General features: G+C 42.6%; 1 protein-coding gene across 4 annotated transcripts; it reads right to left on the reverse strand.

Moving 5' to 3' along the window:
- Nucleotides 1–5,663: 5,663 nt before the first annotated feature.
- SLC35G2 (solute carrier family 35 member G2) lies at nucleotides 5,664–24,207 on the reverse strand. 4 transcript variants are annotated; one of them, XM_029616975.1, is made up of 2 exons: nucleotides 24,095–24,207; nucleotides 5,664–7,198 (listed from the first exon to the last, which is right to left on the reverse strand). In XM_029616975.1, exon 2 carries the CDS (start codon nucleotides 7,172–7,174, stop codon nucleotides 5,930–5,932), a length of 1,245 nt encoding a protein of 414 aa, XP_029472835.1. In that variant the 5' UTR covers nucleotides 7,175–7,198; nucleotides 24,095–24,207; the 3' UTR covers nucleotides 5,664–5,929. The 4 variants fall into 4 exon arrangements, 3 of the variants coding, with proteins under 3 accessions (XP_029472835.1, XP_029472833.1, XP_029472834.1); XM_029616973.1 differs by lacking the exon at nucleotides 24,095–24,207 and adding an exon at nucleotides 9,501–9,899; XM_029616974.1 differs by having other exon boundaries at nucleotides 5,665–7,198; nucleotides 23,929–24,185.
- Between the last annotated feature and the right edge of the window lie 766 nt (nucleotides 24,208–24,973).

The following is a 24,973-nucleotide window of genomic DNA, read 5'->3' on the forward strand; positions in this document are numbered from 1 at the left end:
GCAAAAAAAGCAACGGGATATCCTTGGTGTGTAATCCGTTGGATTGAGAACTCATCCATGGCCTGCCCATTAATCAGGATCCTTGCTATCGGATTAGAGTATAGAAGTTTCATCGCATTCCAAAAAGGACCTAAAAAGCCAAATCTATCTAAAACAAACAAGTATTCCCAAACAACATTATCAAACGCCTTTTTGGCATTGAAACTCACCAGAAGAAAGGTAATTCTATGCCATTTGCCATGAGATAAAGAAACCAGGATCTTCTACACATTCAGTGCCAAATGTCTGCCTATTACAAAATCCACCTGGTGTTCAGCTTTGAGGGTAGGAAGAAAACATGCTAACCGATCTGCAAGAATCTTTGCCAATAGTTTGTTGTAAAAATTCAACAAAGATATAGGACAGGAAGACCTTGTGAGACTGGAAAATTGGGCATCAAAATGGCAGATGAAATTTAATGTGGATAAGTGCAAGGTGATGCATATAGGGAAAAATAACCCATGCTATAGTTACACAATGTTAGGTTCCATATTAGGTGCTACAACCCAAGAAAGAGATCTAGGCGTCATAGTGGATAACACATTGAAATCGTCGGTTCAGTGTGCTGCGGCAATCAAAAAAGCAAACAGAATGTTAGGAATTATTAGGAAGGGAATGGTGAATAAAATGGAACATGTCATAATGCCTCTGTATCGCTCCATGGGGAGATCGCACCTTGAATACTGTGTACAATTCTGGTCGCCGCATCTCAAAAAAGATATAATTGCAATGGAGAAGGTACAGAGAAGGGCAACCAAAATGATAAAGGGAATGGAACAGCTCCCCTATGAGGAAAGATTAAAGAGGTTAGGACTTTTCAACTTGGAGAAGAGACGGCTGAGGGGGGATACGATAGAGGTGTTTAAAATCATGAGAGGTCTAGAACGGGTAGATGTGAATCGGTTATTTACTCTTTCAGATAATAGAAAGACTAGGGGGCACTCCATGAAGTTAGCATGTGGCACATTTAAAACTAATCTGAGAAAGTTCTTTTTCACTCAACGCACAATTAAACTCTGGAATTTGTTGCCAGAGGATGTGGTTAGTGCAGATAGTATAGCTGTGTTTAAAAAAGGAGTGGATAAGTTCTTGGAGGGGAAGTCCATTACCTGCTATTAAGTTGACTTAGAAAATAGCCACTGCTATTACTAGCAACAGTAACATGGAATAGACTTAGTTTTTGGGTACTTGCCAGGTTCTTATGGCCTGGATTGGCCACTATTGGAAACAGGATGCTGGGCTTGATGGACCCTTGGTCTGACCCAGCATGGCATGTTCTTATGGCTGTAATGGGTCTTTCCCCTTCGGGAGGATAGTAATGAGAGCCATATTCCTATGAAAGAGGAATTGTTGTGGCTCTACCAATTAAGCAAACATCTGTTGCAATGGAAGCATGACTTGGTCTTCTAATAGTTTATAGAACTCTCTCCTATACTCTTTCTGGACCCAAGGCCTTATAAATGGTCTCTTGTTGTATTTCCGCTTGGATTTCACAAGCAGTTATTGGGGCATTTAATACCTCCACTTGGGGGAGGGTGTGAGTTTTGGTAAGAAAAGAGTATGGAAAAAGGATTCCCTGCTCTCCAGGTCACTGTGGCCCTTAGAATATAAGGTTTTAAAGTGATAAAGAAACACCTTCTGCAGATCTACCTTAGAATTAACTAGTGTGTCCCGTTTATCTCATATGGTGGCTATGTATTTAGCACCCTCCCATCAATTAAGAAGAGAGGCCAGCAACTTGCCCGATTTATTGCCATATTTATAAAACTGATGTTTGTAATTTTAGCATCGATTTCCATGCCCTCTGATATATGAGAGAATTGAGGGCCACATGAGAAGAGATAAAATTATCTAAGTCTTTCCTCCCCCAAATTATATAGTAGGGATGTGCAGAGGGACACCATATGTTGCATTCGGGATTCGTATTTGTCGGGGGGGCAGATACATTGCATTCGGCAAGGGCCCCCCCCCCCCCCCGATACGTTTATACGTCGATTCTTATTCGTTTCCCGGCTAAAATTAAATTAACTACAACCCCCCATCCTCCTGACCCCCCAAGTCTTAGCAAAACTCCCTAGTGGTCCAGCAGGGGGGGTCCGAGAGCCTTACCCTGCACTCAAGCCTCGGCTGCTGGTATTCAAAATGGCGCCGATAGCCTTTGACCTACTATGTCACAGGGGCTACCAGTACCAGTCTTGGGATCAGGAGGGTCCCCCGAGACTTGCCAAAAGTCCCTGGTGGTCCAGCGGGGGTCAGGGAGCAATCTCCTGCACTCGGGCCGTCAGCTGCCAGTAATCAAAATGGCGCCGATAGCCTTTGCCCTCACTATGTCACAGGGGCTACCGGTGCCTTTGGTCAGCCCCATCACATGGTAGGAGCACAAGATGGCGCCGGCCATCCATTGCTCCTACCATGTGACAGGGACTGACCAATGGCACCGGTAGCCCCTGTGACATGGTAGGTCAAAGGCTATCGGTGCCATTTTGAATTCCGGCAGTCGAGGGTTGAGTGCAGGAGATGGCTTCCGGACCCCCCGCTGGACCACCAGGGAGTTTTGGTAAGTCTTGGGGGGGTCAGGAGGGTGGGGAGTTTGTTTAAATTCACTCCTTTAGGCGGCCGAATAATTTGGCGAAGATTCTTGTATTCGTGGGGAATCGCAAGACATTTCGCTTCCCCACGAATACAATGAATATGGCCCTATACGTTGCGGATTACCAATTTGTAGGGAACGAATGCACACCCCTATTATATAGGCGATTATATCCCCATGCAACACCATTTTAGATGTTTCCCAGTATAATGCTGCTTGGTACATGTGTTCTTTATGTTCATGGAAATCTCTCCACTTCTGCTGGAGAAAGAGCAGGAACCCCGGAACCCTGTAGAGATATGCCGGGAACTTCGTGATTTGCATCAGCCCTCTCCTCAGACCACTGCATGTCCACCCAGATTAAAGTGTGATCAGAACTTTCCAACATGCCTAAAGTGACACTAGTTATTTGGGAGAAAACCTGAGAAGTCAATCCAAGACTGTGTGGCATGCGCTCAGGAGACATGAGTATAATCCCGTTCAGTAGGGTGCAATATCCTCCACATATCCAAGAGTTCCAATTGAGTGCAAAGTAGGGGTACCCTCTTCTGTCGTGCAAATTTATTCCCATGTAGACATTGGGATTTATCCACTAGGAGATTCCATACCTCATTCAAATCTCCACCCAAAACCACCAGACCTGCACCCAAGGCACACAATTGCTTGAGGAGCCCCACATAAAAGATAGCGTCATAGATGTTTCAAGCATAGACATTACACAGATTAAGAGGTGCTCCCCATAAGAACCCTTTTAAAATCACATTCCTTCCCCCAGGATCCTTAATGTATTTGTCTACCTGGAAAGATACATTTTTATAGAGCAGGATGGCGAACCCCACCCACCAATGCTATAATTTGCCATGTTTCATGTTATTCAAATGTGTTTCTTGTAGCATAGCAATAGCTGATTTGTGCTTTAACAAATATTTTAGTATCTTATGTCATTTATCAGACAACCTAGCCCCACAATAGTCCAAGAAGATACTCTGAGATCACTCTTCCCCATCATTAAAGCAGGAGTTTAGACTCAGCCAAAATAATGTTGTAATACAGTATAAGTTCATCCCCCTCAACGTGGGATGAACCACACAGACTGAATTCCATGTGTCTTGAGTATTCCATTCCATCTGGTCTCCTAACAGTCCTGTAGATCCTTGCCTCCTATCCCCACCCTTTGCATCCCCACCCCCTCCTTCTTTCCTTCTGACCATAGTCCCCTCCCAAGAACTCTCCCCAAGAACTCTCTCTCAAACCCCCCCCCCCAATTGAGTAACCTTTCCTCAGCAGGAAGGAGTTCATGTTAGCAATGCTATAGTGCCTCCCATCATTACATATTTAAGCGAACATTTCCCAGTTAGGCCAAATGTGTTCGCAGACAGCATAGAAACCATTACTGCACCAGTTAGAAAGCAAAGTCAAATATAACATAGTTTGTCCTCGTTGGCCACAAAGAGATGTGAGCAGAATTAAAGAAATGCCCTTCATCTCCTTCCAAACCTCGGGCCACTCCAAGGTCCTCCCCAAGCAGGCAAGACCTAAGACTCCTTCGTGTTGTAGTCTTCTGTCTGTAACTAAGCCCAAATGTCAGCAAACTGAGCTGAAGATTAAGATGAATAGCAAATGATGAACCAGTAATGTGAATTAGTTATCCGGAATTGTGAGGGTACAGTACATCTCCTGCAGCATGTCAATTTGGCCACCATGTGACACTCTGCAATGGCCTAAACTGAATATCAGGGTAATTTCTCAAATACCAAATGGCACCTAGTGTAGCCAGAAAAGCCCATGCTTCTTTCGGGGTAGAGTAAACCATTGATTTCCCTGCATGGGTTACTTTAAGCTTAGCGGGATATTATAAAGTGAATCTAATTTGGCGCTCGACCAGCATTGCACAAATGGGGAAAAAAAGGCTCTCCAGAACCCAGCGAACTTCATTAAATATTCCTGGAAGATCAAAATTTTTTAATCTCCCAAGGATAATTGCAAGTCTTACCACACTGCTTGCACTATGACTGCTTTATGCGTGAAATTCAAGAAGCGGGCAATCGCCGCGCTGTGCCTCCTACTGTTCTCCATACGCTGGCCTAACTAGTGTGCACATTCAATTTGAATGAGCCCAAGGGTTTCTGGTAGTTGCGGTTCTTTAACCAGCCAGCACAATTCTTGATCTAAAATTGATTCTGGCAGCCCAATAAACTGAAAGTTATTGCGGTGCAAGCAGTTTTCTAAATCTTACACTTTTTCTTCGAGCCATACTGATTTGTGCTGAAGATCGCTTACAGTTTTTGCCACTGTGCTCGCATCGTCCTCCATTGTTGAGAAACACTATTTGACTGAGGCTACCCGCTGCTTAAAAGTTTCTATGGTATTAGTGAATTACTGCTTCATTGACCATTTCAATAAAAGTCTCAGTAGTCACCGCATAGGTTGTTGACAGCTCTCTCAATCTGCCATCTTGGGCTCTACCGGCTTCACCTTCTCCTTATCTTTCTGAGCAGCTTTCAAGGACATAGCAGACCCAGACCTCTCCAAAACTATGCACAACTGGTTCCTGAAGGAGAATTTCTCAGCCCTTTAGTGGTGAGCAAAGGATGACTGCAAATGAAGGCAGATGACTGGGAGGCCCAGAGACCAGATGAAAACTAGCATCCTGTTTCTTTCATAGCATCACATGGCCTCATCACTTACATATCTAAAAAAAAAAAAAAAAAAAAAAGTCTTGTCTTCCTTTTTACTGTATTAAAGCTGGAGTGTGTGCATAATTATATCACCTTTAGCCCCCTGCCCCCAATATGCCTTAAGTCTATGCTGATTTGATTCACTGAATATGTGGGTAATTTTGGCAGTAGAGTCAGAGGAGAGACAGAAGTGCTGTAGTGGGCAGAATGGTTGTTTGATACAAGCATCCAGGATATATTATTACAGATATTTATATTCCTTTTTATGGCTTATCAGGCAGTGCTAACATCCATGTCACTTTAGAATGTCTGTAATTTATATAATTGAATTTCAATGAGTTCCATTAACATGCAAAATACTGTAGCTGACATTTCAAGATATGCAACAGGTTAAATGTGCATTTTAGAGAGATTTTTGACTTGTCATAATTCTGTCAGATGAATAAATCTATTTTCACTTATGCATCATTTTTATTTAACAACATATTACATTACAGACAAAACAATACTTTTTCAACACTACAGTACAAAAGATATTGGCAAATAGATGTTCTTAATATATGGCAATATATAGACTGATTTGAATACTCTACAAAACACTGCAGAAAAATGAATTCAGCCCTCATTTAATGGGGGAATCCAATATTTCCTGGTAATCTTGCCTTCCTAATGTTCCCCAGTACAGCCTGTAACCTGCTAGAATGAAAATACTAATCAAAATTATGGCCCCTCCAATGAGGTCATATACACTGGGAAACATATGTAGCACAAGTAACTGAAGGACCATGGCCACCACAATCTCTAAGTGTTGCACAGTGCTGACCAAAGCTGGATGGAACTTATTCAAAGCATAGTAGACACCAAGGAAAGCCACCGTGGAACACAGGCAGATAGCAAGGAGATAACCCCAGGTTTCTGCATCCAGAGGAATGATTGGTTCTTGGAGAACAAACATGGTGCAGGCTCCCCATAGAGTCCCAGTCCATCCAAAGGTAAACAAGGCAGTCCACATGCTAATCTTCTCTTTGATGGATCTGTAGACTATCATCGAGAGAGCTGTGGTCAGACCAGCCATGATAGTCATAGTATAGCCAAATGCTTCTTTCCAAATGCCAAGTAAAGAGTTGTCTTCATCAACAATATTGGGGATCATGACCAAGCAAAGGCCAAAGACACTACTGATTACAGTCATTATATCAATGTATGCCAGTCGTTCATCAACCAGCAAGAAAGCCAAAATGGCACTAAAGACAGTAGTGGTAGCCCGCCACATGGTGGTCCCATTGCTGGGTGGAACTATTGAGAATGACGTGTAAGCACAGGTAATGGAGATTACATTGCACACTCCATAGAAGAACAGTCGTAGCTTATATCCTTGAGGCCCAAAGGGGGCCTCCTGGTAATAGCACACCACTAGGATGGACAAGACCTGCAGGACAGAACGAATGAAGATTAATTCCAATGATGGCACTTTGGAACAGTTAGCAATGAGTCTTGTAATCAAAGCAACACATCCATGGGCCAGAGCAGATCCAAAAAGCACTACCCATATCTTCCGGGATTGGAATATAGTGCTACCTGAAAAACTCTGGAATTGTTGTGCAAGCTCTTTGTCCTTTAAATCTTCTGATGATTGAAGTCTGGTATCCATGGTCCCAAAAAAGGTTCTTCCCTGTCGTTTGCTATCTCCAAGAAGTTGTTTCTTTGGATTCTCCTCCTCCACAAAGCTTCTACTGCCCTCACTAGTATCCTCATACCCCTCATCTCCAGGTTGAGGATAATGGGTAGTATATTTCACAGTCACTGTATTGGGATGGATTTTTACCCTCTTTTTGGCAGAATATCGTTTGGATGGAGAAGTATCCATATCTTTAACATACCAGAACTGCTCCTATAAAAGCAAGAACATGAAAAATTTATATTTGCAAACTGATCATAGAAACAAAAGGTTTTACCATAAAATGCATTGGAAAAAAATCATTTCATCTAATTGCCTAAAGAACTTATATGATTATTATAGTACTAAACAACAAAACACCAGTGAGATCACTAGATATAACCTTGGTAATGTGCTGTTTTCTTTTTTGGGGGGTGGGGGTAAGTTGTTGGCTCAGAAGTATCCTCTTGCTCCTTTTCTGACTTCCAGCTTAAATGGAATCAGCCTATACTAGGGTTATGGTACCATACATTCATACATACCTAGGTAATTTTCTCCATAAAGCAGCCAACATCTGCAGTCAAGGAGACAGACTGCAGTATGTATACATCCTATGTGTGACCACTAAGTGTCATCACTGTGTAAAAGCTGGAACTCCTTCCACTTAGGGTTAAAAATGCTACCTCCGCATCAGCCCCAGCCTTAGCTTAAAGCATTCGCAGAGGTCAGGAATTGAACTCTGATTCCATTGGGCCAGCCTGACAATGCAGTTTTCACAATTCTCTATAAGAGAACTACACAGCCAAGAATTGTTTCTGAGAGTCTCAATCTTCTACTGTTGAAGTTAAAGAGCAAAGTGTATTTAAACCAATTTAAGAATACACATCTTTCGAATGTCAGAATTATCATACACCAAAACTCTAGAATTCTGGGAAACTTGTCTTCAAAAAATTGATGGACTCCTCTCAAACCTTAATCTAATACTAAACTCTTCAAAAAGCGAACTCCTCCTAATTTCATCTGAAAACAGTAACATCGACACAAATCCTCCACCCAATTTACAAACTCCACAAGTAAGAAACTTGGGAGCTATCATGGATAACAGGTTAAACCTAAAAGCATTCATAAATCAAACTACTAAGGACTGCTTCTATAAAATCCAAGTCTTAAAAAGAATAAGACCACTCTTCCATTTTCATGACTACAGAACTATTCTACAATCAATAATTTTTTCGAAACTAGATTACTGCAACTCTTTGCTATTAGGTCTTCCATCATCTCACACCAAACCCCTTCAGATGGTCCAAAACACGGCTGCTAGAATATTAACTAACACACGGAGAAGAGACCACATATCACCAATCCTCAAAGATCTGCACTGGCTGCCAATTCATTACAGAATCATATATAAGTCCATAACCATTATTTACAAAGCTATACATCAACACTCTCAGCTCACCCTTCAAATTCCTCTCAAAAAATTCACGTCCAAAAGACCAATCAGAGAGTCCTATAGAGAAACCCTACAAGTACCACCCTCCAAATCCATGAGGCACATAACCGCCAGAGACAGGGCTTTCTCCACTGCAGGACCAACATTGTGGAACTCCATCCCACCAGATTTGCGACAGGAACCCTGCCTTCCTACATTTAGGAAAAGACTTAAAACGTGGCTATTCACGAAAGCCTTTCCTGAACTAAACTAAACCTATTCCATTATTACCTATTCGCTCAGACTTTGCCTTAATCATAGTAATTAATATCCCTACCTCATAAGGGCAATTCTTCAACGCTATAAGCACATTGACTGGCATATATGTTATATATATTTAAACCCCTGCTTCTTTTCTCTGATCCAAGTTATATTACTCCCTTGTTTTATTGTAACTGCATTTCTTAGCCTTCTCTTGTTTAACGTTTTTTTTTACTACTCTTGTTTAACGTTTTTTACTACTATTACTATTATTTTATTATTATTATTGCTTAGATCAATGTTATTTATTGCCTTTTGTTCCCTATCTACTTGTTAATTGTAAACCGACATGATGCGATATTTATCGCGAATGCCGGTATAGAAAAACTTAAAATAAATAAATAAATAAATAAATAAATGCATTATATTTTTAAAATATTGTAATTTTAGCACAGGAAAACTAAGGGGTATATTTAGTAAACCATGATGATAGAGGATAATTTTCAAAAGGATTTACATGCTTAAAATTGAGTAAATGCACTTTTATCCATATGTGGCCTTTTGAAAATTACTACAATACATACCAATGAATTGTCCATAGGTTTTATGTGAATTAGTGTACTTTAAAAGGTGAATTTTCAAAAGTTGCATGCCTAAAAAATAGTACTTACACATGTATAAATAGCATAATGTGCATATATGCTATTTTAGAAGCTTCAATATATATATACGTAAATCAGGGTCCACAAGTAAATGTATGTATATAAAAGGGGCGGGGCCAACATTTATGTGAGTACATTGCTATTTTAAAAGCAATTTATGAATGTATAAATCGCACTTTACCTGCATAATTTGTTCCTGCTCCACATCTGGAATAAGTGATCGTTAACACCTTAAAAGTGAAAAAATGACTGGGTGAGGGGTATAGGTGATATGAGGGAACTTTAGATTGAAGAGCCAGGAGGGTTTTCACAAGCTGCAGATGGACTGGGTGAACAGGCAGACTAATTGGTAAAACTGGTTAATTCAATGTCACATGCATGTTAGAAAATCCCCCGACTTTCGCATGTAAAAGCCAACTTGCAGGGGTTAAATGCATTTAAATAACACGAGTAAAATCTATTCTTGTATCCCTTTAAAATTTGAAGTATAAATATGAGGTTATATTATTTGCGCACACTTATCTGACTAAATTCCAACTTATCCAGCTAAGTACTATCTTTGCCACTAATTTAGATGAATAAATTCAAACTTATCCAGTTAAGTGGTACTTATCTGGCTAAATTCAGATTTATCTAGCTAAGTAGCAGCCGGTACTACTTAGCCAGATGTCTGAAAAAAGCTACTTGTCCGTCTGATTAGCACTTTTTGGACTTTCCCAGCTATCTTACATAGCCGGATAAGTCTAAAAAACCCTCTACTTAGCCGGATAAGTCTTAAAACACTACTTATCCAGCTAAGTCAGATAGCCAGATAAGTCTAAAAAATGCTACGTATCTGGCAATCTGATTGAGCTGGATATGTTGCCCTTTTTAGACTTAACCAGCTGTGTGACTTAGCTGGAGAAGTAACATTTTAAGACTTATCAAGTCTATTTTTAGACTTATCTGGTTATGTAAAATGGCCAGATAAGTCTGAAAAGCAATATGTAGACAGACAAATACCTTTTCAGACTTATCTGGCTAAGTACCACTACTTAGCAGGATAAATCGGAATTTATTCTGATAAGTACGAACTTGCATGGCTCACGATTTTTACATATCAGTGTATGTTTGCGCACATATGAACTCCAGATTTTATAACCTGTGGATACCATTTGGACACAGGTTATAAAATACTGTAGCAACTTTGCATGCACCCATATTCATGCGTATATGGGCAGGCATGAGCAATTTTGAAAGTTATCCTCAGGACAGTATCTTTAAAACAAACATGTGGGCACCTATAATATATGTATATGGATATGTGGCAAGATGTGCTGAAATGTTATATCCTGCACGCACATACGTGCACATGTTGTAAAATAGGCCTAGCGCATGTATGTGTGCTCCTAATTTTAAGTATGTGCATCCACAGGAGGGAAATGGCATTTAAACATGCAAGTGAGTGAAAAATATAACATGCCTGCATCCAGGCAATGACCAGTTTAACCAGTTTGCACAGCCTATAGCTATGTCCTCAAGGCCCCCAGATTCTTTAGCCTGCACTTCTCCCCCTCAGGCAGTTTATATGTGGCTAGAAATAGTTTTATTCGGACTTATACCTCAATAATAGCAGAAATAACTTTGTGCTGAAATGGACCTGGGTGCGTGCCCATGCATGTAGCTACATACACTCATATTTCTTGGCCCCGCCCTGGAATGTCCATGCCCTGCCCATATTCCACCCCTTTTTCCCCTGATGTGAGATATTCGTGAATCGGTACTTGTGCACATATGTGGCAGCTTTATAAAATTGACTAGGCATGCTTAAGTGATACATGCGTGTACATCTGCCGGTTTTGCCAAGCATATTACTTTTTTTTTACTTTTTCTTTTTTAATAAGATACCAAAACATCAACCATAACTAATCATATCTTAGAACACATCATAATCAGTTATTATACAAGGGCTCGAGCATCCCGAAATACAATATATTCACAACCTAACCACCCGTATAGTGCTATTCCCATTAGTACTAAATCACAAAATTAAAAAAAATAAAAAATTCACCTTCTTTATTAAGTATCCAACCCTTCCCCTCACCATGTGGGGGGAAGGGTTGGATACTTTCTTTGTATCTGTCTGGTTCCATATTTCTTTGTATCTGTCTGGTTCCTTAACATAAAGGTCAACTTTTCCAATATTGCAATCTCTACAACTTTATTCTCCCAGGCTCTGAAAACCGGAACATTGTTTCCAACAGTGTTCGATTGTCAGATATGCGGCTCGTAAGAGGTGACCAACCAGCTTCCTTTGGCCTTTCATCAACCATCTATTGGGCCACCAACCTAACAGATATAGCTCCACATTTTCCTCCAGCTGTGGCCACATACCTGGGAGATTCGATCCATCACTTCCGTCCAGAAGACCTGAATTTCCCTACAACCCCACCACATATGTTATATATGTTACCGTCTGCCCACATGCTTGCCAGCATTCATTGCCAGTCTTACTAAATCTGGAAAAAAAAGGCATCTGGTACATTCTATGCAACAATTTATATAATAGTTCTTGACTCTTGCAATCTGTTATAACATTTTTAGACCAGCGGTTCTCAACCAGGGTTGTCGCCAAGCACATGCAGATGTGTCATCACACTTCCCGGTCCCCCGCTGGCTCAGCTGCTTCTCCTGTCCCAGGGAAATATGAACTCTTCCTCCGCCAGGCTTAAAATGCTGATAGCCCGGGTGGATCACAGCAGGAGAGCTGGAGTCAGCGGCACCAGCATGGTCTCTTCTTCCCCCTGCAATCCGGAAGAGGAAGTGGTATGCAGCAGCTGCACATGCAGGGAAGAAGAGACCATGCTAGTGCAGGCAGCATCGGCCTGAAGAAGAGCAGCACAACGTGGAGCGAAAGAGGAGCAATGTCAGCCCCCGTGGCTGATGGGACTCCTTCTTGAGGCTGCTGCTGCCGCTAAGGCTGGAAGTAGAGGAGGCTGCTGCTGTTGCTAGTTCAGTGGAGTGAGTGAGTAAGCATATGGGTTTGAGGTTGTGTGTGTATGTGTGTGTGAGACAGCATGTATGTAAGTGTGACTGAAAACCTCTTTGTGTGAGAGTATGTGTGTGTGATTGAGAGCCTGTGTGTGATTGATATAATTTGGTGTGGGAGAGATAGCATGAATGTAAGTGTAAGATAGCATGAATGTAAGTGTATGATTGAGAACCTGTATGTGTAAGTGAGAGAGATCATGTGTCATGGCCGCCGGCCGCTGCAGACCGCGACTGAGGCCGGGCCGGCGGGTGCTGAAGAAATAGTTACCTGGGACGTCAGACGGCGTTCGGGGCTCCTGTGGGGCAGGCTGCTCTCTTGCTTCTTCCTGCGGCGGCCGCCGCATTGCCGGGCTGACTGGCTCCCCAGGGTTCGGCTCCGCCCCCATTGCTTCCCCTAGGGCCGCGCGCGCGTGGCTGAAGATTGTTCTTAAAGGAGCCATGACAGGAAGTTGTCATGGGTCCTCCTGAGTCTCCTCCCCTGGCTTCTGGTACTTAAGGCAAGGTCTGAGCATTCAGACCTTGCCTTGGTATTGAGGTTCCTGCTTGAGTTGCTCCTGTGTTCTCAGTTCCTGGTTCTTCGTCCCGCTCTGCTTCCCTGCTCTGTGGATTGCTTCTTGGCTTCTGACTTCTGGACTGGTGGACGTGTCTTCTCCTGGCTTGATCCTGGTATGGTGTTGGACCCTTCTCCTGGCTTGATCCTGGTATGGCTTTGGACCCTTCTCTTGCTTAGACCCTGGACTGGATTCGGACCTCGTCTGTGTATCGAACCTTGGACCGGCTTTGGATTCTTCTACGACTCCGTCCTCAGACTGCTACGACCTGCTGGAGGCGCCAGCCGTCTGGAACCCACGACCTGCAGGAGGCGCCTGCATCCAGACCTTTCTACATTCTTCAGAGGAGTCTCCTAAGTCCCAGCAGCCGGACCCCTACAGGCTCCTCCTAGGGGGGTTGCGTGCTTCCAGGGTGAAGTCTTCAGTCAAGTCTCTCCTGTCCAAACGGCCTCGCCCTTCGACGGTAGCTGTCTACCTCAAAACAGGGGTCCACTTTCATAACAAGCATGGTCTGTCAGGTGTGTCACGATGGGAAAAAGGTTGAGAACCACTGTTCTAGACCATACCCAAATAGATTTCCAAGTATTCTTATCATAGTTGCACCCCAAGTCTGAATTCGACATTTGGATCAAATTAACCGAAGCATCTTTCCCACAAGCAGCCAATCTAAATATTTTATATAGCACTGAGATCAAATAACGTGGTCTAGCCCTGCCACTAAGTACCCCCTCAATCCATATACTCTCTTCTAAAGATGCCGCCATTTCTACCATAGGGATCAGAGCCTTACACAATTGTAAATATATATATTTGGTATTTGCAGGAATTTTAAATTCACCCATCATTAGAGTAAAAGATTTTAAATCTCAGATCTATTAGTAAAAATTTGTAACCTATCATTAAAATCATCCATTGTACCTGAAGACTGGAGGGTGGCTAATGTAACTCCAATATTTAAAAAGGGTTCCAGTGGTGATCCTGGAAACTACAGACCAGTTAGCCTGTTCGGTGCCAGGAAAAATAGTGGAAAGTATTCTAAAGATCAAAATCACAGAACATATAGAAAGGCATGGTTTAATGGAACAAAGTCAGCATGGCTTTACCCAAGGCAAGTCTTGCCTCACGAATCAGCTTCATTTTTTGAAGGGGTTGATAAACATGTAGATAAATGTGAACTGGTAGAAGTAGTGTATTTAGATTTTCAGAAGGCATTTGACAAAGTTCCTCATGAGACACTTCTAGGAAAAGTAAAAAGTCATGGGTGGCGATGTCCTTTCATGGATTACAAACTGGTTAAAAGACAGGAAACAGGAAGTAGGATTAAATGGACAATTTTCTCAGTGGAGGAGGGGTGGGCAGTGGAGTGCCTCAGGGATCTGTACTGGGACCCGTGCTTTTCAATAAATTTATAAATGATCTGGAAAGAAATACAATGAGTGAGGTAATCAAATTTGCAGATGATACAAAATTATTCAGAGTAATTAAATCACAAGCAGATTGTGATAAATTGCAGGAGGACCTTGTGAGACTGGAAAATTGGGCATCAAAATGGCAGATGAAATTTAATATGGATAAGTACAAGGTGATGCATATAGGGAAAAATAACCCATGCTATAGTTACACTATGTTAGGTTCCATATTAGGAGCTACCACCCAGGAAAGTGATCTAGGTGTCATAATCGATAATACATTGAAATCGTCAGCTCAGTGTGCTGCGGCAGTCAAAAAAGCAAACAGAATGTTAGGAATTATTAGAAAGGGAATGGTGAATAAAACGGAAAATGTCATAATGCCTCTGTATTGCTCCATGGTGAGACCGCACTTTGAATACTGTGTACAATTCTGGTCGCCGCATCTCACAAAAGATATAGTTGCGATGGAGAAGATACAGAGAAGGACGACCAAAATGATAAAGGGGTTGGAACAGCTCCCCTATGAGGAAAGACTAAAGAGGTTAGGACTGTTCAACTTGGAGAAGAAATGGCTGAGGGGGAATATAATAAAGGTGTTTAAAATCATGAGAGGTCTAGAATGGGTAAATGTGAATCGGTTATTTACTCTTTCGGATAATAGAAGGGCTGGGGGCATTCTATGAAGTTAGCATGTAGCACATTTAAAACTAATTGGAGAAAGTTCATTTTCACTCAATGCACAATTAAACTCTGGAATTTGTTGCCAGAGGATGTGGTTAGTGCAATTAGTGTAGCTAGGTTTAAAAAAGGTTTGGATAAGTTCTTGGAGGAGAAGTCCATTACCTGCTATTAATTAAGTTGACTTAGAAAATAGCCACTGCTATTACTAGCATCAGTAGCATGGGATAGACTTAGTTTTTGGATAATTGCCAGGTACTTATAGCCTGGATTAGCCACTGTTGAAACAATATGCTGGGCTTGATGGACTCTTGGTCTGACCCAGTATGGCATGTTCTTATGTTCCCCTCTGTCCATAGCTGCCTTAAAAATTGTAAATTCTTGATCTCCCAATATCTGATATCTGGTGAAAAAGTACATGGGGAAAGATGTGGATTTTGCACCAGTGATGTCAAGTAGGTACCCAATCCGCCCCCCCCCCCCCCTCCCCAGTATACCACATTCCTTGCACCTGTCTCCTAAGGTTGTGTGCGATGACAGGATGATCCCGGCTAATTAACCTCACTGTCTATGCCTCCTTTGGCATGTGTAATAATGAAGCCAAACTACACTGCCTAGCCCATCCTTCTTCCAAAGAGACCCACAATTGCTTAGGATCTATTCCCAACCATTCCCGTATACAAGTTAGTCTGCTCGCCTGGTAGTACCATTAGAAGTTCTGGCAATCAAGGCCCCCCCGCCTCCCTTGTTTTTATCAATATATTATATTTCAATCTGGGAAGTTTGCATTTCCATATAAAACCTATTACTGCTCCTCGCAATGCCAGTAAACTACAACTGGGACACATGCAAATGCATAAAAGGATATAATCAGGTGCGGTAATATAGCCATTTTAACCAATAAGGAGAGAACTGGGCAGGGCAGAACAGGGACCAGACAAGGACAGCACAAGGCCAAGACAGTCGAGAACAGGACTAGATAAGGACAACAGAACAAAAAACACAGAAGGCCCAAAGGCTGCAAAGTAGAGGTCCTGGAGGCCACAAGTTAGGAGGTCAAGACACTGATATGCATGAGGCCCGGAGGCAACTAGGTGAGGCAGGAGGCCCGGCTACAAGGCAAGGAGAGGTCTAGATAGGCTGCAAGACAAGTAACAAGGTAAGAGAGAGCCTGGAGGCCACAAGGCAAGGAGGGGCCTAGATAAGCCGCAAGACAAGGAACAAGGAACAGAGGTAAGAATGGCCAGGTCAGAGAACTGAGGTGACTCAAATGAAGAGGCACTGAGGCTTTGAGCAGGCTGGGTTAAGTAGGCCTGAGGCTTAGACATAGAATGACCAGTGAGGAGGTACTTGGCAAGGCTATAGGTAAAGTTCACTGAGGACCCTGGTGGAGGACTCAACCTGCTGCTGCCCCTCCAGTCATGTCACTGGATATAAGAGTGAAATGTTGGGGGAACACTGAATGGTGCAGTGTTTCGGCGCTCATTGTTGCATGCATAAAAGAACATGAACAAAGAAGTTCCTTTGTGTGCTCCTTCGTGCACATCTGAGCATCTGAGTCCCTGAATGATTGAGTAGCTGAAAAACTGTGAGGAAACCTTGTGATCTAGACCAAAAGCTGGACTGTAAGTTTGAGTTAATCAACTTGTTTTTTTCATCAGTCAATTAATTTGTATTTTAATTTAACAGTAGTTCTAATTTCTCTTCTAGAATGTGTATCATCACTGATTCTAAACCAATTCCTGTTGTTACAGGCCAAGTGCACTATGATACTTTAGCAAATACAGTGCATAATTATCATTTCTATTCATGATATAATTTAGTATCCCTTACAAAATGTACTCAATTGGTCAAAATGCTCTACCATTCTATTAATGAATGCAAGATCTATCAAGAGAAAAACAGCAGTCATTTTTTATCTATGTTTAAAACACAGAAATCTGGCTGTCTGAGTGAGATCAAGTAACACTAAATCAACTCTACCTCCCTCAGTATCACTTAATATCTCAACCATGATCCCTTAATAAAAGAGAAGGAGGCTTACTGATTGTTCACATAACCCTTAGTGGGGAATTTAATCCCGAGGGCACACAAACATATTTATTTCATCTGGGCTGCTCCGGCTAGCTAGCAATGTACTCTCATGCTCAAACTCTTAATCCTGAGGGGATTCTTTTTATGGGGGAAGTTCTCGCTTATGGCTCGGCCCATGGTGTCTTGCTTCCAGTGTGTTTAGACTATAGTTAAAGTATAGTTGCATCCCATGGTGAGATGCTGGGACAAATCAATAGGACCAGGCTTGGGTGTTAAAAGTTTACTGATTTGTTAATAATTAAATGAAAATCCATTTGTCCATAAATAGTGAAGTTATATCTGACTGATATATAGGAATGTTTTCCTCTGTAGGTAGGTGTTCATTGTTCAGGCATCTGGATTGAGCTCCCATGGTGATTTTACTCACCCAGTGGCTAACTAGGAGTCCTATTTGAGGAGTCCCCACTTCACAGCAAAAATCCTACCTTACTCCATCTCCTTCCTGGACACCCAGTTCATCCTGGGTCACTGGATGGAGATCTGGTTGGGGTCTCCTGATCTTGTTCTTTTTTCCTTTAAATGACATTTCTGGGGACTTTTCTTGGAAAAGTCAGAATGGGATCAGGTTACCTCAACACTGCAATCCCTCTGGGGAGGGTGGGATCCAAAACCTCCTCACACAGTTGGTGTCATTTATATTTACATTTATTAAAATTTGTGAATCGCCTAACACTTAAAAGGTTTAGGCGATGAACAAGAGAACAATCATAATATAAAACATATAAACTAAATAATACATTCAAATATAATCATGAAATCTAATAAAATAATACATTCATTAAATATAAAATTAAATATAAAACATAAGTAAATTAAAACAGATAGATTATAATAACAACATAAAACTGATAATAAGAAAACAAAAACTGAAGTAAAAAAAACAAACTTCCAAATATACTGTCCAAAAAATACTTCCAAATATAAACTCTGGATACACCTTCAGCCTCAATTGCCTCTTGCAACAGAATCCGTCGCTGGTGCTTGCCCACCTATGGTTCAGAGTGGATTCACAGGTCCAGTCCTCTGGTTAAGTGCTTTTTTGCCTCAAAAGAGAATTAAAAATAAATCAACAAATTAAACAAACTGTTCGATCACTGTGCTACCCTGAGGGTATATTCTTCTATGTATAATCAATCTATACTCACTAATATATGTTGATTTTTACTGGCTATATGAGCTTTTGATAACCTACACGCAAATGGACCCAATAATGATCCTGAGAAGACTAAAACCTTTACTAACGCTAAACAATTTCCGCACAGTTCTGCAGGCCATGATATTCGCAAGTACAGACTACTGCAACTCACTACTTTTAGGACTACCACAATCTACAATCCGGCCACTACAAATATTACAAAACTCGGCTGCTAGAATTTTGACTGGTAAAAAAAAGAATGAACACATTACAGGAACGCTCGCTGATTTACACTGGCTCCCAATTGAACAAAGGATTCAATATAAGGCATTATGCATAATATACAAACTAATCCACAATGAAAAGGTTGAATGGCTCAACACTGCACTGCGCATACATGTCCCACAAAGAAACCTAAGATCTGCTAATAAGGCTCTACTAACTGTCCCCTCTGTCAAAACAGCACGCCTCACGCAAGTTAGGGAGAGAGCACTTTCACTGGCAGACCCCGTGCTATGGAACACCATGCCACTCGAACTAAGGCTGCAGAGTTATTTCAAAATATTCAAAACCAATCTGAAAACCTGGCTTTTTAAACAAGCTTTTTATAAAGATAAAGAGAAAGAAAAAAACAGTTGATTGATAAGGACGCACCAAACTAAAAGTAGTTACTTGTAAGCTACAAATGCACATTAATGTTAAATTCAAACCGCCTAATATGATCCCAACAGACAAGCCTAATTTACACACATAGTTTTTTTGAAATGAATTGTTACCGCACTATGGGGGTCATTTTCCAAGGTGTTATCGCAGGAGATAAATTCGCGCTAACAGCCGTTAACGCGATTTGCGAATGCAAATTCGTAATTTTATATTCAGGGAGCGGGGTTGGGGCGGAGCATATGTAAAGTTATCGTGTGCTGCGAAACAGCCGCAGTGTTAGCGCGGCTCCTAGCTACAACACTTTCATTTGCGTTACCTTGTGCGCTACAGGTCAGTAAAGGGTTATTGCGGTCCACGACAATTCCAAACAGCGTATTTCAGGGGGGGAGGGGGGAGAGAGAGTAATTAAACTAAAGTACTGAATCATACAGATTATCAAACTTCCCCACTAAAACTGATTCGACCAAAATGGATGCATATTACTCCTTGGTACAATGATAGTACAAGTCAGGCTCTTGTGTTGGTGTGAGGTTGACTCTACCTACTGGGAAGGCCCTGTAGGTCCTCACTGCCAACTGGCAGAGCAGATGGTGCAGAGACTAAGCTGGAGCTTCGCCTTTACCAGCCTCTTTCACCGCGGGTTGAGTTTGTGGGTTTTGGGGGCAGGTAAGTCTTAGGTGATAGTCTCTAGTATGAATGCTAAAGAGAGGTTCCGATGAAAGGCTGTGGTCAGGGATGGTGGCAAGCAAAGATGATTAGTCACAGGCTATGGTCAAGGTGGGCAGGCTATGGTCGGTACCGGAGATCAATCCAAGGGTAGGCATGCAGGAGACAAGGACAAAGCTGGACGAGGCTGAAAGCAAGGAAGGCAAGGCAATGCTGAAAGCAAGAAAGGCAAGGCTGAAGACAAGGAAGGCAAGGCAAGGCAAGGTTGAAGACAGGCTCCAAAGCAGCAACTCAAACTAACAGTTGTAGTTCACCCATTGCTGAGGCGTCTTGGCATTGCACGGCCAGGGTTTAAATACCTGGCCATATGATGTCATCAGAGAGCACCGGAGGACTGGTTTCCCATTGTGAGGCCTTCATTTGCTGCTATGTGCCATGCTCGCGTGCACTTAGGAGCAGTTTGGAGATGAGGACAGTGGCATTCCCCGCCACGTGGAGCAGCTGAATTGTTGGCTACATGAAGCAGCAGTGCCGGGCTGGTCACGTGGCATTAAGTGACTGCGCCAGCTAGCGGGATGGTTTCCTGAGCCAGCAAACGTAACAGTACTCCTCCCTTCTAATCTCCCTCCTCAGGATCCAAGGCTTGGATTTGGAGGAGAATCATGTATGGAATTCTTTTACCAGGATGGGTGCTGTGAGGTTGATAGCAGGTTCCCAAGAATTCTCCTCTTGTGTAAAGTGCTTCCAAGCACTTTGGTAATTACGTTTGCCTCACCACCTCAGGAATCCAAAATTTCTTTCACCTCAGTCTATGTATCTTCTTCCACAGTCACGCCCGTGGTTGTGGAAGGCTTACTGGATGGCCAGGAAAGAATTAGTGGTTTCAGCACAGAAACGTGAAATACATTATGGATCTTTAGCATTTTGGGAAGTTTTTAACTGGAAAGTGATGGAACCCATCTGCCATAGAATGGGGTATGGTCCCATGAAACGTGGCACCAGCCGGAGAGAAGGAACTCAAAAAGGTAGGTAGTGGGTGCTCAGCCATACTAAAATCGCTCTCCTTGAGCTTTGGTGCTGGTCTGCGTTTGGTGTCTGTATTTTTTAGCTCATATGGTGGCCTGCAAGATTAACTGAGTGGTTTGAGTCAAAAGACCATGGAGCTCATGGGCAGTGAGACACGCTGCCAGGCAAGCCACCGCAAGGGGGAGTGGGAGTGACACATGTGGATGTTTCCCATACACGATTTGGAACTGCAAGGAGCTGGTGGCACTGTTTATATGATTGTTATGGGAAAATTCTGCCCATGGTGGTAGAAGAGCCCAATCATCTTGCCTTTTGTTGACGTACAATCTGAGAATGGCCGGGTGTCATGGCCGCCGGCCATGGCGGACCGCGACATGGTAGGGGCTAAAGGCCACCAGCGCCATTTTGGTTAGTGGCAGCCGAGGCCCCGGGAGCGGCAGATCGCTCCCAGGCCCCCACCTGGACCACCAGGTAATTTGTAAGTTTTCTTTTTGGGGGGGAGGAGGAGTCAGGACTGCGGCTGGGGACGGAGCAAAGTTGAAGGTGCCTAGGGCGCCCATTCCCCTTGCACCGGCCCTGCCTAAATATAGATGAATAAATAGAAGATCTACAATTAGGAACATTACTTTTGGATACCTAAAGCTATGTAAACTTTCAAGCCAAAATTTGGATACCTATGTTCAGGTGAAAATTCACCTGACTTCAGGAAGCTAAAACTGAAGCACCTAGGTCAAGTGCTCAGTTTTCTTTGACTAATGTATATATACACATTATTGCTAAGAGCTATGGGCCGGATTTTAAAAGGGTTACACGCGTAACCTGTCTTACGCGTGCCAGGCCTATTTTAAAAAGACCCAGTGGCACGCATAAAGTCCAGGGACACGTGTAATAGGGCTTTACAAAAGGGGCGGTCCGTGGGTGGGGCCAGAGGCCTCCGACAGAGCAGCCATTGCTGCTGGCAAGCTGCCGGCAGGTGCAAAAGGTAAATTAAAAATTTGGGGGGGTTAGAGTAGGGCTGGGGGGGAAAGGTTAGGGGAAGGTTTGGGAAGGTTAGGTTAGGGGGAAGGGAAGTTCCCTTCCAGGCCGCTCCGATTTCGGCCTGGGAGGGAACGGGGAAAGGCAGCGCGGCTCGGCGCGTGCAAGGTGCACAATTGTGCATCCCCTTGCGCTCAGCAGGTAGCACGCGCACATGTACGCCCGCGCGCAACCTTTTAAAATCTACCCCTATAATGCACACCTTATGTTACCTTTCAGAAAAGAAACAGTATCTGTGTTAGAATAGTCTAAATACAATAAAATACAATAAAATTGTGAGGAAAATTAAAAACTTAAGCACTGGATTAGATCTATTTCATTTCTGTTTACTGTAAACTGATTCACAGTGGTATTGCATGATAAGAAATATTAAAGTTATATTGATTGATTAATGTAAGTTTTATTCTACACTGTGAAATGTTATTTATTATATGTTTGTAAACCATAGAGATAGACATAGTTCTCTCCACAACGGTATAGAAAAGCTATATAAATAAATAAATAAAGTTATTCATAATTTAGCCTAATGGCGTGGGCTGATCATGGATTTGATTCTTGAGCCAGGCTTCTGCTCCCTGAGTCTACCAGGACTGGGATGCTGCAGATGCAGCATTCATAGTCCCTGGGGTAAGGAACTCTCAGCCATTACTCAAAGGTGACACTTAACGACCAGTCTTAGGGTCCTTGTTAGCAAGGTTCAGGACAGAGCCATGGCTTGTGGCTCGTAGCTGGGAACTATCACACCATAACAGCTGGGCTGAATTGAGAAGGGGTATAAAAATAGGAGGAAAACGCTGGGTTGCTGGAAATGAAGGGTCATGGTATCATAACCCAATAGAGGTTGGTTGCAATTGAGCTGGAAATCCAAAGAAGCAGGCGCAAACTGCCAGGAGAAAAAATTCAACATATTTGTGATAGTTAATAAATGACATATATCAAGGCAAAATGCAATTTAATATAAAAACACTTCCTCTCCATCATCTTCCTGCACACAGTGTAAACATATTAACTATAGTTGTTCAATGATTACATCCAGGAATAAAGTCAACCGTCTGAAAATTAAAAACTCTAACCCTGATATATGTTCTAGCTTCATCTTTCTCAGTCCTAAAACAAGCACTCAGATAAGATCTTTAGAACACAAACCAATATCTAATGTGTACAGTCAGGCTGTATTTTTTCTGACTGATCCAGTGAGAGGAATAAAGATCTGGAGATTCAGTCAAACAACGTTAAATTTTCATGTTGACACTTCTGTATATTGAACTGAGCTATAAAGGTTACTACAGTGTTTGGTTATGCCAACTACAGTTAAACTAAAATTACAGCTTTTCATATTCCTTAGGAAACATCCGTATAGAAAGGTCCTTAATGTTAGAAAGATTCTTAGGTGAATTGTACCTGCTATATAAACTGAACATCACAACAGGAAGGGACTGCTTGAGGCATCTGGGATTACAAGTATGCAAGCAAACTATTCTCATTTTCTGGCTTTTGCATCCAGAATGAAAATAAAAAGGCAGAGAAATTGCTTTTCTGATCTGCTCTCTTTCCTTTGCAGCTAAGCTAACTGGCACCTTCTTCTGAAGTTGTTTCACACTTCACATAACCAGCCTTCCATGTTCTGCTTAACCTTGCAAACCAAATCAGGTGTATAATATTTAGTCGATACTATACATAAAAACACAATAAAAATAAACTGAAAACAGCACAACCAAATATTGTTGGTGCTTGTTAATGCCCGGGCTCAGCAAAACGTTATACTTTCTAACATTAATGGTAAAGGAAAACAGCAAATTTGAAATTATTGCTCAGATCGAGCCAATACATAGACATCTATCTTTTGAGTAGCAGTTCTTGTCACTGTCATAGTAGGATCTGATTGGAACTGTCTTTCTGTAATTAAACTTAGCTTAACTCTCCCTGCCCTTAACAGGTACTTGCCAAGGCTAGTAAGGGTCCCTGGGATGACTGAATCACCTGCTTCTCCATCTTGTCTTCTTCCATTGCGGTGTGTGGAGAACCCGCTGGCTGTTATACCTTCCCGGTATAGAGACCTCGGGTAGCCGCGGGAAGGTCAGCCCTCAGGGGCCTGGGGTCAGCAGCACTCAGCAATTACCCCGAGTCAGAGGCAGCTTCAGCGACCGCCGCTCGGTATATAGGAGGCTCTGAGATTGGTCGCCCTTCTTAAACGGGCACTTAATTAATATTGCATTTATTTATGTATTAAAATCTCTTCTAGGTTACTTATAGAAAACCCTAAACAGGAATAACAGAAAGCTACACAAACGGCTTGAAGCAGACGACAATCGGTTTTACCTCTTACTCTGAACAATCTGGCTGCAGTCCAGAGCTTGACGCCTGAAACCCTAGAGCCGGGGGAGCGCTTTCTTAAGGAGAAATACGAAGAATTCCTCCCCTGCCGCGGCAGCTCTCCAACCCCTTCCTTTTCTGGGCCTTTTAGAAAAAGCTGCACGCGACCCACCTGCAAAGAAAAGCTCAACCCCACCGCCTATCTCCGTCTCGAGAAGAGATCTTCGGAAGGAAGAGCTTGTACAAGCAGGGTCAGCCTCCCGTTTCCCCTCCCCCTGCTCCATCATCACACAGCGGGGAGGAGGGGGGGAGGGAGAAAATGCGCATTGCTCTGCGGGCGTAGCGGCTAGTCTGGCAGGCGCAATTTCTTGCTTCACTGCTTTAATGGAGAGGGAGAGATGATTTCTTTTAGGAATTGTGTTTTCTCTTTATGATTTATTCCAAAACAAAACCCTATTTGCTCTGCTGGAGCAGAGGACATAGTTTCTTGGCGCTCTCCCGCTTTCTAGAGGGATACAGGCAGTATAGATCCAGGAAGTGAATTCACGGCAGAACTGAAAAAAGCTCTATTTAACATAGTAAATGAGGGCAGAAAACAACCAAAATGGCCCATCCAGTCTGCCCAGCCCAGTGTTTAGGATCTTAACTATTTCTTGGTGCAGGTTACCCCCTCACCTTCTTTTTAGGGTTAAAACTGCCATTCCATGCAGGTTACCCATGTACAGAATAGTTTCTTTATTTCCTTCCTCTTGCCAGGAGGAATCCTCTGTATTTATCCCACTTCCTTTTGAATTTTGTCACCTTTTTTGTCTTCACCGCCTTCTCCCTTTCGGGTTGTCACTGCCGCTCACTACAGAAGTTATATTTTTTATTGACTGGTTTTAAAGGAGTCATGAAAAAAGTTTTCTTCAATTGTCCTAGAAGTGAAGAAAGATTAGTATGCTGGTGGACCCTTGGACCGAGGGGGAGTTGATGCTACCTATTGCAAGGAGCCCCACAGGTCCCCACCGTCAGTAGGTGAGGCTGATGGAAAGCAGAGGTGCATCTGGAG

This window comes from Rhinatrema bivittatum, chromosome 9, assembly GCF_901001135.1.
Source record: "Rhinatrema bivittatum chromosome 9, aRhiBiv1.1, whole genome shotgun sequence".
NCBI lineage: Eukaryota > Metazoa > Chordata > Amphibia > Gymnophiona > Rhinatrematidae > Rhinatrema > Rhinatrema bivittatum.